At 37.6% G+C, this 17,345-nt stretch overlaps 1 protein-coding gene across 1 annotated transcript; it reads left to right on the top strand.

Annotated features, from left to right (window-relative positions):
- Nucleotides 1-10,302: 10,302 nt before the first annotated feature.
- Nucleotides 10,303-15,203, top strand: SRSF6 (serine and arginine rich splicing factor 6). Its single transcript, XM_026697613.2, has 6 exons — nucleotides 10,303-10,558; nucleotides 11,037-11,185; nucleotides 12,572-12,693; nucleotides 12,826-13,034; nucleotides 13,591-13,674; nucleotides 13,782-15,203. Exons 1-6 carry the CDS (start codon nucleotides 10,452-10,454, stop codon nucleotides 14,134-14,136), a joined length of 1,026 nt encoding a protein of 341 aa, XP_026553398.1. The 5' UTR covers nucleotides 10,303-10,451; the 3' UTR covers nucleotides 14,137-15,203.
- The last annotated feature ends 2,142 nt before the right edge of the window (nucleotides 15,204-17,345 follow it).

Below are 17,345 nucleotides of genomic sequence, written 5' to 3'. Positions count from 1 at the left end.
CTTCTGAGATCATCATGCTTAGGATTTCTCTCTCTGAGCTGCAAAATTCAAAGACGCATGGATACTTCCAACCTTTTGCTTCCCTCCATGTAGATGCATTTCCATTAACAATTACACATTGAGTACAGTTGGTCATGCTATCTAAACCATATTTTTCTATTTTATTAAGTAGTAGTTTGTGATCTACTTTATCAAATGCCTTACTGAAGTCCAAGTAAATTTGATCCACAGCATTTTGCTAGTCTACAAATTTAGTCACTTTGTCAAAGAATGAAATAAAATTTGTTTGCCATAAGCTGTTTTTGACAGACTCATGTTGACTTGTGGTTATGACGTTATTTGCCTCTAGGTATATGCATATATATGCATGTAATACGTTAATCACAGATAGCATCCATACTATATTTTGATTCATTTGCTAACAATACATGCTTATGAATTCTGCCTTTTAAAATTGTTTTCAAATTTTCTCTGATGAAATGCATTAGTTACCATAGAAACATTATTAGTTATATTCAACGACAGCAGAAAAAAACCTCTATTTACACATTATATCTTTTACTTTATTAATTCATTGTCTAAATAGGCGATCCAGTTAAGTGAACAAAAAGCAATGGAAAAATAATCATGTAATAAAAATAATGGGTTTTTTAACCTAACTCATGATGTGTGACTCATGATCCATCATAACTCATGATCCATCATTTAAGAAAGAGAAGGCTATTGAAGAATGTGAAAGTAGCCAAAAATGTGTTGGAACTGTTGCAAAGTTATTCAAATTGTCAATTTTATCTGCATAATGTATGTGAAATATTAGAGGCAGTATTGTGTCTATCCTGTAGATTTTAGGATCTCTTTACATTATTAAAAGGATTGAGGACTCCAAAGAACTTTGGTTGAAGGGGATTATATCTATCAATTTAACAAATTAAAACTGGTAAAATTTGGAGTATTTATGCATAGTATTTGACTTTGCAAACCCCTGAAACCACACCTTGAGAACTGTTGCTGAAGTCCATTGTATCACAGAATAACACTGGACTTCTTCAGAATTATCTGTGTAATTGTTACCTTTTCTTCTTTTTTCCCCTGTGTTTCCTTTTCCCTAATAAAGCCCTTTTTGCAACCCAAAGATTTGGCTTCATTTGGTTTTATAATAGAATTTTTTAAATATTTTTTAAATATTTGCAAGATAATACATGTTTTTAAGGGCTATCCACAATTTGTTATGGTCCATGGTCAAAGACCAATAATGTATATCTTTTTGGAACTCCTTTTTTTGATTACCTATCACATGTTAGTTATGTGACATGACTATTTTTGCCTCTTTTGAATTCAGCTTGTAAATCTGACCATTCACATAGTCATTCTTATTCTGTATATTGCAGAAGTCCAGTTGTAAAATCTTGAGCAAGACCTGACTAGCATGTGATATAAATGTCTTTTGAGTATAAATGTACTTTTTATAAATGTACTCTTTACCATTATCCTTCTTGGCATTGAAATATGAATTGATCTTTTCAGGCCCTTGATAACTTCCTTGTTTTCCTTGCCTGCTTTTAGACCACAAGTAGCACTGTAAGTAAATTATCTTAGTATTTCATCAACTCCTGAATTTTTGTTGTTAGGAATACTTTCTACTATCTATTTAATTTCACTGTAGAATGTCTGGCTCTGGTTCATCTCGGCCCTCAGTTTTGAGATGCTTTTGTTCAGTTCTTCTAATTGTGTATCATGTTGCTTAGTTAAATGCTACATCAAGTGACAGTTTATTCCTCCACTGATTAATTAATTAAAAAGTTACAATTAATCTGCCAGCAGGACAGTAATCAGTTAATATATTCATGAATTACAGATAGTACATGTAATCTTAAAACAGAGGAAGGGAATCTTATCAGTGCTATTGTGCAGTTTTGGAACTCTCATTAATGAGTTCATGAAATTTCATAATATGCTGGCATTCTTGTGTTTTTTGCGGGCGAATACAGAATTTTTTAGAGGGAGAGGGTGGTTGTAGGCAACTTGGCATCCATAAGCTTTATACTGCCAATCACTGTTTTGAAAGGTGCTTTTTAATAGAGGTGCCACAAGGGAATATGCCTCTGTTAATATGATGCCAATATGTGCACATTATCTTTAAAAAATGAAGGGCATTTTTTAAAATTTTCTTTCTAAAATTGTTGGCATTCTTACCACATTAAAACTTGTGCATATTTAGTTAGCTGATAAAATACTACTAGATAATAATAAAACATATACAATAATTATATGCTATCTACAAAAATACCTGAATAACTTATATGAATTATTGAAGGGGAGTCAGTAAGTGGAGCTAAGCTTAAGAGATGGCTTGTAAACCTCATTGCTAAGCCCCCCTGGCTTATTTCGCACAGCCAGATCAGAGCAGTGCTTCTATTGGAGCAAATGGCCCTGGACAGACGCTTGAAGGGAATTTTAATCAACTACAGAATGGGCTAATTAGAGGCCCATTGTGACAAAGGGTGGCCCATTTGGGGCCTGGGCATCTAAAACTTGCCCAAGGATGCTGTGATTTGGCCATGCATTTGTGGCCACAAAGGAGCTGTACAGAGAGCTAATCCTACAGTTGACTTAGTGCTTTACTAAAACAGTTTGATAAATCAAGTTTACACAACAGATGGGAACTGTTCTACTGCTTAGACTGAAGATGGTTTAAAAGAATTTGAAGGCTCGTGTGTTAGAAAAATCTCTTTCCCCTTTCAGAGAACAATACAGTACTAAATATTAGTTATCAACTTCTCTTCACATCCTACAGTAATATTGAGGCGTACACAAATCTATCTCACTCAAAAAAATGTTCATTTATGTAGATAAAATAGAACACAATAGGCAACACATACCAAGAAGACCCAACTTTCAAAATAAAATAATCCTTCCTCTATTCAATCAACTTATTTTCATCCTTAATAAGAATACAGATACCCTTGACTTAACCCTCAACTATCAGCAATGAATTCAGGGCAGTACTAAATCCAAATTGATATAACTGCCAAGCCACTCATAGCTGCAATGCAATCCATACCATTAGTTACAGAAAATCCTTCTAAAAACTCTGGAATAAAAGCAAGTTGCTGAATAAAAGAACTGTTTTTAATTCATTTCTAACAAAGTTGAATCTTTAAATGATTCATGAGGTAACAAGCCCAAAAACTAAGGCAGAATTGTTGCACTATAAAATATCAATCTAGACTCTTTGAGCACTATAACATACTAATAAAAAATAATACAGCAAAAGTGACAAGCAGTGGAAGATGGATGTAGTCAGAAGTTGAGCTAAAATCTTTTCTTTTTCCTCTTTCCCTTGTTTTCTTTTTTTCCTTCCCATGATAAAGATTTCTCACACTGTTGGAAAAAAAATGAGTCAATCACCTTTCCTGATATTTTTAGAGTATGGTAGCTGCCAGCTACTAGAATTAATAGTGGCTATTTGTGAGAATCGATTAATGATTGAAGAAGGTTGCCCATTACCATTATGGAGGATGGGTAACTGTAAGTGCTTTCATCTTTTCCTAAGGTGACCATTAAAAATGGCGAAATGGAGAAACCTTAAGATCCGCAAATCAGAGGTGGGATTCTATTGGTTCTGACCGGTTCTATACAACCCCTTGTTAATTTTCTAAGTAGTTCAGGGAACTGGTAGTTAAAAGCAATCTCCTTTTGTTTTTTCCACCCTTATTACATTCTTACCAGAACGCCTAGACTTCCTGTCTCCAGAGCTTCTGGGGCTTGACTTTCTTAAAGGGGAAGGGTTGTTTTAAGATTTTTACACTGCTGTTGGGAGGAAATACTTCCGTGGACAATCAGCACTTTGAAGAAATAATTGAATAATGAAGCAGAGCTGTCAGAAGGAAGCTTTTAATGACAGGGAACCAAGATGAGTATCATTCAGAAAGGCTTCTTGGCTAGCTAGAAAGATTGACATTCAAACGTAAGTTTACATACCCTTTCTGAGTTTTGGTCTAAAACTAGTTTTTGGTAAAGGTTAATTCTGTGCTTGGTGATATTTAATCCCGTGTTTATTGATGGGATAATTTTCTCTTTTTAGCTTCAACAAGCAACAGCTACTGTTGTGATTTAATTATTTGTATTGTATTTGAATTTTTTCCTGCCTCATGGTTTTTTTTCTATTTGGGAAGGGGGTCTTCCTTCACTGCTTTAGTGGTATCTGGCACTGTCCTCTGGGGTGTACTTCCAAGAGACAGGATGCAAACTTGGCACTGATTTTTTTTACTGCCTTTCTGGGGGGCATGTGACCTTTCCTTAAATCTGGATGATTTCTTTAGGATATCTTGTGAGGTGAGTGAGACCAGCTGGTATCTTTAAGTGGTGCAAATGGATCTAAGGATTGCTTCTCCTGGGTGTGCTCTTTCTGAAGAGCTTAAATGACCTCTCTGCTAAAGGGTTTCACTTTGTGAGCAAGAATTGGCTGCTGATAGTTATCACTTCATTTTAACTATTTTAATTCCTCAAGATGCTCTGGCATTCTTCCTGATTTGTAACTCTGGCTTGCAGGTTTTTTTAATCTAATGACTGGTATTTAGGGCAGGTTTTTGCAAGCAAAGTAGCATTTTGTATTTTTCTACAGGTAATCCTTGACTTACAACAGTTCATTTAGTGACCACTCAAAGTTACAATGGCACTGAAAAAAGTGACTTATGACCATTTTTCATGCTTACGACCGTTGCAGCATCCCCAGTCATGAGAGGCCAGGCGAGGGGAAGCGCCCCTTGACATGAGTGATGTTGAGTTGGCCATGCCCACCCAGTCACATGACCACCAAGCCACACCCACCAACTAAGCCATGACCACAGAACCGGTTGTTTAAAAAATTGAATCCCATCCCTGCTGCAAATCCTTACAGGAAGACAATGGGTAAGTATGTACTCAATTGTGAGGAATGAATGTGAGCCAAAGAAATGAAAATGGCTATTGATAAGAACAAGCTTCTGCCCATTTTATTATATAGATATGAAGATACTACAGGAAAACCATAAAAGTTTAACATAGTGAGAATGGGTATATTCAAAAGAAATGTCATCATCAAACAAGATGGAATCAAGAAGAATGGATGATGAATGCACTGTAAGTCTGGAATAGAATGCAGATTTCTAGATCTGTCTCCATTCAGCTCTTATATGAAGAGAGTGTATAGGCGTGCCCGGTTTCATCACAAGAATGTTCATCACAAGAATGTAAAGAAGCTTCATGAGTTCTGGCAACTAAGGGTAAGTAAAATTGGGAGAGAAAAGGACAAATGGAAACATAAAGTGGTAAGTATACAAATTGAAAAGACGATGTTTGGGGCAGAAATAAGAGAAATGAAAAGAGCAGATAGAATATGGAGCATTCTTTGGTTTTATTTCCAAAGCATACTTTTAATAGAGTTCCACTATAAAGAAAAACTGAAAAGCTGCCCTCAAGGCTGACTTTCTCCTGAACAGAACAACATAAGATAGGCTTTTGGAAAAAGAAGGGATAAACCACCGATATTGTCTCTTTTGCTATGCCTTCCAAGGTGGAATCTGTTAGATATTCACATGAACACATGTATATCACATGAACAGAAGGATCTCTGCCTTTCATGAAATGATTAACCAACAAAAAAATTTAAAGCTGTTTTGTTTCAAACAGTATCTCTGCTTTAAGTTACCTGCAAACCATGCTTCCAGGATCTAACCTTACCAACTAAAATTCATTCATTTGGTATTCCAGTTTTTTTCCCTTTGAGGATTTTTTTTTGTAAGAAGGAAACAAATTAGAAAAATCATAAGAAATCAAGGGAACCTGGTTATGTATATTTCTTTTAAAAAATATACACAATAAAAAACACAATAAAATTTTTGTCACAATAAAAAAAATTAAGCACCGTGAAATTACAAGTGGAAGAGATTACTATTCAGACTACTATCATTCCTCCTATAAAATTCTATGGTTAAGATAAGGCAATTGCACTTGCATGAAATGTTTCTTTTATTTTGCTTTTATTTCAGTAAGACGACATCTGATGGCATCAAGCTGAAACTGCATCCTTAACAGGAATGCTGTCATGCCCCTGGTGGAGTCTGGCCATTCACATCCTGCAAAATTTTAATGCTTTAATATTTTAGTGTTTAGTTTTAATATGGTTTTATATGTTGTTTTAATTTTTGATTGGAAGATATACAGCTACTGTGTATAAATGTTTTAAATAAATAAAACAGGTTGCTTGCTATTACACTTATTACAATTATTATTATTACAATTAGCACAGGGCCCCCAGGGCTGTGTTCTCTCTCCACTTCTCTTCTCTCAATGACTGCATCTCAAAGATCCCTCTGTTAAAGTACTGAATTTTGCAGATGATACAACAGTGATTGGTCTCATATGAGACAATGACAAATCTGTACACAGACAGGATGTTGAACAATTAGCCTTGTGGTACGACCGGAACAATCTTGAACTAAACACACTCAAAACCATAGAAATGGTGGTAGATTTTAAGAGAAACCCCCCTATACTACCACCTCTTACAATACCAGACAACACAGTATCAACAGTAGAGACCTTCAAATTTCTAGGTTCTATCATATCATGAGACCTAAAATGGACAGCTAACATCAAAAATGTCATCAAAAAAGCACAACAAAGAATGTTCTTTCTGCACCAACTCAGAAAGCTCAAACTGCCCAAGGAGCTGTTGATTCAGTTTTTTTTTTTGTAAATTTTATTTGAGTTTTCATGAAAAGAAATACATATAAAACATCTTTTTTGAAAGCAGCATAATCCCGGGTTACATTTCTTCGTACAGATGCAAATTCAGGTTTATGTTCATTTTTAAATTCTATTCCATACCTTATTACTATTTTACATTTTCTACATAGCTTCTCCCCTTTTTAATTTTCTCAATCTTATTTTATTTCATCTCAATTCAAATATTTATATTTTTGTCTGTCCTGTTTCAATTGTCTATTACCTTTTCTCATTAAACAAAATTTCTCCTGTAGTTACTGATTGGAGTATGACGCCTTTATATCTTTCCCCTAAAGTTGTAACACTCAATACATAACTTTTATTCGGATTCTGCTTGGTATATGCTTAAACTACACACTGTATTCTTGAAAAAAAAAGAAAAAAAAATTATAAATGTATATAATTAAAACAACATTCCATTCCAATTCAATTCTATCATTAATATTCATTAAAGTCTTAACATTTTTCACGTTGCTTTTCAATTAAATATCATATTTCTATGGGAACAATTATAAACTTTCCATAGTTAATTCCCCCCCTTCACTTATATTTTATAAAACATTGACTAATTAAAATGTTCCCATTCCTTCCTAATTCAATTTTCTCATTTATTTCATTTTATTCACATTTCACTAAATTACACTATTTTATCCCTCATTCTAATCATATGTTGTTTCCAATTTTCTAAAGTTATTTCTATTACAAATATAACAATACAATCTTATGTACCTTTACAGAATCCCCTTTTCAGTTAATTTTTCACCCATTATCTCTAAATAGGTCCTGTTTCTTTATATCTTACTCCGGACCTTTGTAACTTCTTTTCCTTTCCTTCTTCCTTCTCTCTCCCCTTTTTACCCCTTTGTCTCTCTACCTCTATTTCTCTCTTCTGTATTCCCCTTTTCTGTTGCTTTCCAGTACTATACTTACTTTTCAAATTATTTTTCTTTTCTTTGGTTGTTTTTTTAAGTCTTAAATTCTTCATTCTCTTTCCCCCCTTTCCTTTTTCTTCCTCACATAGAATTACTTGTTCATTAAAGATAGTTTCTTCTTTGTCCCAGTCTTCTTGTTTTGCAGTCTTTTCTTGTTGTTTCTCATAGTTCCAGATCTCCATTGAAAAACGAAGCCAAAAGAACCCTTCCCTTCTTGTGCATCTTCTTTGTACTTTTTAAGTTCCATTTTCAATTCATCCAGAAGTGATGCCATTGTATAAATTTTTAAACAACCACCCGATTGATTTTAGCCATTCAAATATAATAACCAAAAATCCAAAAGTTACCAAATAATCCAAATACATGCAAGCTGTTTCGTTTTTGCTCTTTCTTTCTTGTTTTTCACTTTCTCTTCCTGGGGTTACTATTTAGTTGCAAAGTTTCAGCTAAAATGTATCTTTTAGAAGTCTTATTGAAGTTTTACTTTAGATTCTTTTAAAGTCCAGGTAGTCTCCTCCCTCTTCCAGATCCTGCCCTTTTTTTTCCCTCTCCCTTCCTGCTTATAGAAGAAAAGGTTTTTAATGTCCAGAAATCTTTATTGTCCCTTTGGCATTTTGTTTTATTTTCAGCTTAATTGCCTATTGATGCCAAAGCGGATTTTTCTGATTTCTTATTTAAGTCTCTTAGTTGTCAATATAGGGAAGGAGAGAGAAGAAAAAAAGGCCAAACCTTTCCCTTTTCACTTTCTTTCACTGCTTCCGACTCTTCTTTGGGAGCGATGTTATTTTTTATAAAATTTAAATTCCAGGGTACCTTAGTTGTTGCTTTTTCAACTTAACCCGGTCAGCCAAAACTTTCACTGCTTATCCTCCTCCTGCATGTTCTTTTCCAATTGAGTTCCTCTTTGAGGTGGCCATTTCTGACCACCGCTCCTACTGCCTTCAGGAAAGGGAGCAATGGCCAGCTGAGGAGGAGAGATGCGGCTCTCCCCCCTCTTCACCACCTCTACAGGGTGGCTTAGCCCCGAAACCAGCCGGCTCAGGGTGCTCCAGCGGCGAGCCCAGACAGAAACCGCACACTATTGCAATTCCTGTCTGTCGCTGAAGCCCTTCAAACCAGAAGTCGCTGTTGATTCAGTTTTGAGTCTGTCATCAGCACCTCTATAACTGCCTGGTTTGGCTCTGCAACCAAATAAGACAGACACAGACTTCAACAGATAATTAGAACTGCAGAAAAAACAATTGCTACCAACCTGACTTCCGTTGAGGACTGTGAAAATATCTAGACCCCTCACATCCTGAACATTAATTGTTTCAATTTCTACCCTCAAAACAACACTATAGAGCAGTGGCCCCCCAACCTTTTTCAAACCAGGGACCGGTTTCACGATTATTTATTCTTCCACGGATAGGTACCTGAGTAACGTGAGACTCCACCACCATTGGGATGGCTTTTCGTTCGAAGCCGCCCCCCCCACGCTTCGACGAAACTAAGGCGCGAGCACCCAAACGCCACTTTCCAACTGAAAAACCGGAAGCACTTTCCAACCAAAAACCCAGAAGCAACCGAAAACCCGGAAGCGCTGTCGAAACAAGATGGCGGCGCCCAAGCTTTGCGGCCCGATAAAAAATGATCCACGGACCGGTACCAGTCCGGGGACCGGTGGTTGGGGACCCCTGCTATAGAGCATTGCACACTAGAACAACTAGACACAAGGACAATTTTTTCCTGAATGCCATCACTCTGCTAACTAATTCCCACAACACTGTCAAACTATTTACTAAGACTGTATTACTATTCTTCTTCTCATCCTTCCTATTACCTATCTCCTCCCACCTATGACTATAACCTTGTTGCTTGTATCTTTACGATTTATATTGTTTTATTTAGTTTCCTAGTATGATTTGATTGCTTATTTAGTATCCTATGACTATCATTGTCTTGTAACTTATGATTCTTGATTGTTTTTTTTATGTACATACACCGAAGACAAGTTCCTTGTGTGTCCAATCACACTTGGCCAATAAAGAATTCTATTCTATTCTAATTAGCTTAGTAGCAGGTTGTGAAAAGCACATTGCTAATATACTTAAGGTAAATATCCCACCTTCCCTGAAAAGCTCAGGTATATCACATTTCCTTCTCCTCCAATGCGATGTAGGTTCACAGATATCACCAGAGGCCGGAATTTGCATCTTGACATCATGTTGAGGTTTTTGCGACATTAGTTTTGTAAGGTGTACAATTTAGATGGATATGTGAGTTGAAAAAGTACGACTGTCCCAAAGTCACGGACCAAACTTTCATCGCCGAGTTTCCCCAGGCTTACCACTTACCACTACAAAACAGAGGCTGAGTTATGACAGCCTGTTGTGCGACCCCAGCAATTGCATATGATTCAACAAACCCAGCTTTTCAAATTATACTTAATTATACCTAAAGCTAAGCACCATCCCAAGTCGAAAATGAAGAAAAGGGCGGGGCACGTTGAACACGCGCAGTTCCTTGACATTCGTCTCTTCCTATCAGATCTCGACGTCTCCGAACGACGCTGATAGTGGCCTACGGTCATCCAAGACTCCGCCCACCAATATAAAAGCCTGCCTGGGGGCCGGCCGTCATTACGCTACGGAACAGGCCGTAACTATCAGCGGCTCTCAGGACCGTTTTTCCCGCAACTTGTTTTCGGCTCTTACATCTATCCTTTCCCCCCTCCCCTTCCCCTCCTCTTTCCTTTTCTAGGTCGCAGGGATGCCGCGTGTCTATATTGGCCGCTTAAGTTACCATGTGCGGGAAAAGGACATCCAGCGTTTCTTCAGCGGCTACGGGCGCTTGCTGGAGGTCGACTTAAAAAACGGGTGAGGAGGGCGAAGGGGAAGTAAGGCCTAGCGGTTTTTTTTTGGAGGCTCGTGGCGGGAAAGGTGGGGAGGGCGGGGGGAGAAAGTAAGGCCTAGCGGGTTCTGTGGAGGCTCGTAGCGCGAGCGCCGACCGGAAAGGTTACTATTTGGCGCGAACCGCTGGTGGTAAAAAATTGCCCGACCGCGGCAGGCCTGCCATGGCTTCCTCTCGGGCCGCGTGGCGTCGTGTTCAAGATGGCGGCCGAATGCAGCTTCGTCTCTTTTGTCCCGTTAGCGGGCGCGGGGTGGGGTGTTGTAAAGCGGAGGCTTATCGCAGTCGTGCAAATAAGCAGCCTCTCCACATAATTCACGCGGCGGCGCGGATTCTCGGGCCGAATCGCGGGCGTCCCTTAGAGGGAACCTGGGTGTGGGGAGCCCCCAGCCTTGATGGCGCTTTCTCTCTCCCTTTTCTTAACCGCCACGCCCTTCCTTCCTGCAGCTACGGCTTTGTGGAATTCGAGGATTCCCGGGACGCCGAGGATGCCGTTTACGAGCTGAACGGCAAGGATCTCTGCGGGGAGCGGGTGATCGTCGAGCACGCCCGCGGCCCCCGACGCGACCGGGATGGCTACAGCTACAGCAGCCGCAGTGAGTGTGGCTCCGCTGCGGCCTCCTTAGGCGCGCGGGGACAGCGATGGGTCAACGGGAAGAGGAGGAGGAGGAGCGCAAGTGGGGCGAGCGGAGGGCCATAAACGTGGCGGAGGGTTTGTGGGGGCGGGGGTGTGTGTGAAACCTCTGGTAGAGGAAGATTCCTTGGACCTTAATTTGGAAAGAGGGGTGGGTTGGTTAACCATCCCTCCTGTCCGAGAGGAGTCGACATTCCCCCTCGGGATTTAAAATTGACGTTTTCTTGACGGGGATTGGGCATTTTTGGTGCAAATGGCATTCATAAGTGCAGAGCCACATAAAGGAGGGGGCATATTGGGAGTTATATATACAATACTCACTGCTCTTAATTAAACACATTTGGCACAAAGCTTCCAAAGAAGCAGGAAAGGAAGTGGGAAGTTTTTCCACCACCTAGAGCTGTTCCTTAAAGTGGTCACAGCTCTTATAAATAAATTAAGGCTATGCCTTAACGTATTTGCTTAGAAATTGGAAGAGAGATTGTAGCTTTGATAGAAGGCAGCCATGTTAATTTTGGAGACAAAATAAACAGCTAATGCAACACACATTTAATTTAATCTTTCCTACAAAAAAAAATGGCTGCATTTGATAGAACTTTTTATAATGGTTAAGAGCAGTAAGGTAGACCTATTTTGGTTCGGGGCATGGTGGGGGATGGGATTTCTTGCAAATTTGTATGTTTTTTTGAAGTTGTTGCATGTTCAATTCAAATTTTTTAACAAGTCCTTGATGTTTCAATTTAAAAGTGACCAGTGGGGCTGAGGCTGTGTCCACTGAGGCTAAGATGACTGCCTTTCCTGATTGGCCATGGCTTTTCCATACATTGTGTGACCCTTGCCCTATGACCCTTTGGCTGACCTTACCGGAAGCCATGACGACAGCAGCCTTTTGCCATTAGACGCAGGGTGATGGTGAGGATTCCAAGGGTTAGACAAAACTGGTTAAACTGAACTAGGTGACTGTTACCTTGCGTGTGTTGTGGCCAAACCACCACCATATACCTCATACTGTGATGTAAGTACTTAGTGTAATCTAGTAAACGTTTTTGTAAATGTAGAAATGCATGTAATCAGTTAAGTTTTATATTTTACAATGTTCTGTAAAATAAAACTTAGCGAGGTAAATCTAATAAAGGTGCAGTCACTCTCTAACAGAGTTTAGGAGCACAGTCTTGTAGGATTTTAGACTTTGATTTGCCTTTAATATATAGAATATGGCGAATTAAAATTTTGTTGAAGGATTAGAAAAATAAAGTCCTACTCCTGTAAATACAATTTATAGACTAGAGTGAACTGACCTACTTGCTTTTCTTATAAGGTCACTAACTTTTATTTTTGTATGATAAAGGTGGTGGAGGATATAGCAGTCGGAGAGCATCAGGAAGAGATAAATATGGGCCACCTGTTCGTACAGAATACAGATTAATTGTTGAAAACCTTTCCAGTCATTGTAGTTGGCAAGATTTGAAAGTAAGTTAATATAAAAATATTTTCTAAAAAAACAACTTTACGTTATTTTTGGTACATCATGTAAAATACAGAAAAGTTTCTGAGTTCATGGAATCTTAAATTTTGGCTAAATAAAGATTTTATTTATTTAAGGATTTCATGAGGCAAGCAGGTGAGGTAACCTATGCAGATGCCCATAAAGAGCGAACAAATGAGGGAGTAATAGAATTCCGTTCTTACTCTGACATGAAGCGTGCTTTGGATAAATTGGATGGTACAGAGATAAATGGACGAAAAATCAGGCTAGTTGAAGATAAGCCTCGATCGAGCCATAGACGATCTTACTCCGGCAGTAGATCAAGGTATTTATATAACTGATGTTTATTTGATATGAAAAATCCTTCAAGATTAAACTATACTGTGGTAGCACAGTAGTTAGAACTGCAGGATAATTCTGCTAACTGCAGTTTGGCAGTTCTTACCAGGCTGAAGGTTGACTGAGCCTTCCATCCTTCTGAGATCGGTAAAATGGGGGCCTAGATTGGTGGGGGCAATATGCTGACTCTGTAAACATCTTAGAAAAGGTTTTAAAGCACTGAGAAGCAGTATATCTCAAGTGCTATTGCTATACATTTTGTTGTTTTAAAACCACTGATGTAGTCTTTCACTTGTTTCTAATGCATCAGATACACTAGAACATTCAGGAAATAAATTTTACGAAAAATCTGTCTTTTGCATAGTTTTTCCAAGCATGGACTAGAACAGTATTCATATGTGTAATAACATTTTGATGATTAATACATTTTGTATGCGTGCAATATCACATTTGGAAAAGATATTTATGTACTTGCACTGTATAATGAAGAAAAAGAATTCTTGATTCCCTCACAATGTTTATTTGGAATATACTCTCTTTAGATCCCGTTCTAGAAGACGATCACGCAGTCGAAGTCGTCGCAGCAGCCGGAGTAGATCCCGTAGTGCCTCAAAAAGCCGGTCACGGTGAGGGCGTGTATTATATTAGATGTTTTACCATTGACAGTATATTAGATATATTTAATAATACCTTCTAAAATAAGCATAATTTAAGAGTGGCTTTTTTTTTTTAGTTCTAAATCTAGGTCTCGGAGTAAAGACCGATCACGTTCCAGATCAAAAAGTCGAAAATCTAGATCAAAGAGCAAGTCAAAAGTGAAATCTAGCAGAGGTTCACGATCAGGCAGCAGATCCAAAGAAAAGTCTCGGAGCAGATCCAGGTCTGTGTCTCGTTCACCTAAAGAAAATGGAAAAGGAGAAACAAAGTCTAAATCAAGATCACAAAGCAGATCTCATTCCCGTTCTCCAATGCAGCATCAACCTGCAAAGGCTCATTCTGAGTCTCCATCCAAAAGAGATGTGTCACGATCTCATTCAAAGTCACGTTCAAAATCCCGTTCACGGTCAAGATCCAGTTCACAAGATTAAGATTGGAGCTATTATGCGATTATGGAACATTGTATGGTCAGCCAGAAGTCTTTTTTTAATATTAGTATTTGGTTACCTATTTGATTTCAGAAAGGAATGGTCTTGTTCACTAAGTAAACAAGATAAAACATTTGAAGTACTTAAAACTTTCTGAGATGTGTACAGGAATATCAGTAAAAAAAGATTTTTTTTCTTTTGGGGATAGAAATTAAGACAGGCTTTTTTTTTATTGGAGCCACAGCTGGAATAATACGCTGGGGAGTAGAAAATGGGTTTTATATACAATGTTGAGTGTGAAGATTTTGGAAATGGTAATATTCCCTAAATATTTCCATTATTTTAAAATTAATGAAGGTTAGTTTTATGAATTATGGCTTTCTTCTAAAAGCATAGAAGAGCTGTATTAAACAAATCAAAGATGCCTATAAAGCTAATCCTGGAGTATAAATTGGAATATTTCATTGTGCTGTACCATAAGTTACTAAAAGTAACCCATTTTTCGTTGTGTTATGGCAATCTCAATAAAAACGGCTATCTCTAACTATGCATGGTATAGTTTTGCCTAACACCATAAAACCAATAAGTGTTTAACTCATTTGATAAGAATTCCAGGTGCCAGATAACAATTCCCAATTTCTTCATTAATTTTGCAGTTGCTTTTTTCTGAAAAACAATATTACTTGATCTAAATTTGATAACATTTTGGAACCCAATGTTCTTGCATGAAGTCTCCCACTGTACAAGCAGAAATCCACTTGAGTAATATATTCTTTTTCTTCTGCTATAGTCTATCACATTCTTTTCTCAGATTTTGAAGACATGGATGGCTACAGTAGAAGGAGTAATTATTTCCCTATTTTCTACTACTAGAAGCAGCTTGATTAGTGAAAAATTCTAAACTGTTAGGATTAGGGCTCCAGTTAATCTAAAATAAGTATATGTGAGGTGAAATCCAATCACCAAACTTACATGTAATCAATAAGTTTAGTAAAACAATACTAGTACAATCTTATAATCTTTATACAATGTGTAGTTTGACTTGTATGAAATTAAATCAGTGACTCAAATGTTTGTGTCAGTGTAACTTTATTTAGTAGATAGTATTATACATTAGATTGATTTGGGCAAAATTCACTTGATTGTGAATATATGAGAAAGATCCATTATGATCTATCCCATATTGCAATTACCTTGCTGCTTTTGTAGATTTCTTTCAGCGTTAATACGGTAGTGACTGGGAAGTTTCTCATTTTTTAGTTTATTACTGTTGCAGTATATTCTACAAATCGGGGGAGGGTTGCCTTAAAGTCAGTTTTTAATGCTTGTTAACTGCCTCTAGTCACTGCAATTTTATCAAGTTTTTTTCAGAAGTGGTTGCCACTGCCTCCTTCCTAGGACAGGCTGAGAAGCTGGCCCAGTGTCACCCAGCTGCTTCATGCCTAAAGTGGGACTAGAACTCATAGTTTGCCAGTTTCTAGCCTGATTTTCAACCACTATACTAGATTGGCTTATTAGTGTCACCTTGTCCTGTTCTTGAATTATTTTTCTGTACTCATTGGAAATGTTAATCAGCCCTTGCTTAGTTGCAAGTTTTTAAACCTATGTAATGTATATTTCAAGCTTCCAATAAAAATATTTGTAGTGTCATAGAAGTCTTAACTTGGTTGTTTTCTTGCAGATATTTCATTATCCAAATTAGGTAACATCATAGCAACAGCACTTAGACTTGTATGCCACTTCATAGTGCTTTACAGCACTAAGCAGTTTATAGAATCAGCATATTGCTCCCTCAACAATCTGGGTCCTCATTTTACTGATCATGGAAGGCTGAGTAAACCTTGAGCAGGTCAAGATTGAAGGAATTGAATTCCTGGCAATGAGCAGGGTTCACCTGCAATATTGCATTCTGACCACTTCCACCATGGCTCTGATACATGCTAGACTGATGTTACCTATTTTGGGTCATGAAATATCTGCAAGAAAACAACCAAACTAAAAAAAGCACCAAGCGCGCCCCCCCCTCCCCCCCAATATTTTAAGTTGGTTTCTAATTAAATGTAATTAAGCAGCTCCTATTCAAAAAAATGTCTTTGAACAAAAACTGTTAATTGGATCCTGTATTGTAATGCAGGAGAATTCATAATAGCAAATGTTTTATTTTATTCTTTGGCAGAGAAACAAATTGAATTTACAGAAGGGCTCAGAAATCATTCTTATTATTTCTGAGATGTTTAGGGATTAACGTAAACAGTGGTCTGTTTATTAATTTGGTTCATTATGATAATTAATTGCCCTAGTTTTCATACTTGTGAAATTGGAAACATTAGGATGCTTATATGAAGGTTGTTCAAAAACTTGTGTTGTATTTGAGAATACTACCTCTGCTCGGTAGTGAAAAATAGAAATTTGATCTACTGGTATTGATGTTCTTTTCTCTTGATATATTCTTTAGACAAAGTGAACATCCCAGTACAGGTAGTCCCTATTTAATGGGCATTTGTCAGTGTTTGTTCAAAGTTATGATGGCACTGAATAAATGGTGCTTACAACTGGTCCTCAAAATTCTGGCTGTCTCAGCATCCTCATGGTCACGTGATTGCAATTTGAGCCTTAGGCAACTGGCTTGAACTTCATGATGTCCTGTGGTCTCATGATTGCCATCTGCAATTTTTCCTGCTGGCTTCCCAGAAGCTAAATCAATAGGGATGCCAGGAGGAAAGGTCACAAATTGCTCCTGTAAATCATTCTCACCCTCCTCATTTCACTGCCTGCTCTGCCTTCTGCCACACCTTGCCTGCTACCTTGCAAGCTGCCTGTCCTTGTTATGCCCAAGTGTTATGTTTTGCAGAGAACATAAGTGGTTTTGTAGCTATTAGCCCTTCAAATATTACATAAATTTGGAGTTACTTATGATTAAAGGGGCCTAGTTGTCAGGAAAGTGGAATATTACCATCTTAAAATATAAAAACCATGGTTTCTAAATTTGAATGGGTGCAACTGACCTACCTACAAATATAACAGAAGGTCTTTGGTGAAGACCTCCAAGGTCCCTTCCAACTGTTACTCAGTTAAATAACCAAATTGTTATTTAACAATAACCAAATGTTAATACTATTAATACAATACAGTTAATATAATATTAACAAATAATGTTAATACCAAATAATGTTAAATTACTGAGTGCAGAGAAAATGTGTGTGTTGCTTTTA

Source organism: Pseudonaja textilis, chromosome 3, assembly GCF_049901715.1.
Source record: "Pseudonaja textilis isolate UNSWEBS1 chromosome 3, rPseTex1.2, whole genome shotgun sequence".
Lineage (NCBI taxonomy): Eukaryota > Metazoa > Chordata > Lepidosauria > Squamata > Elapidae > Pseudonaja > Pseudonaja textilis.
The sequence above is the reverse complement of the archived record's forward strand: the minus strand, read 5'-3'. Positions and strand labels throughout refer to the sequence as shown.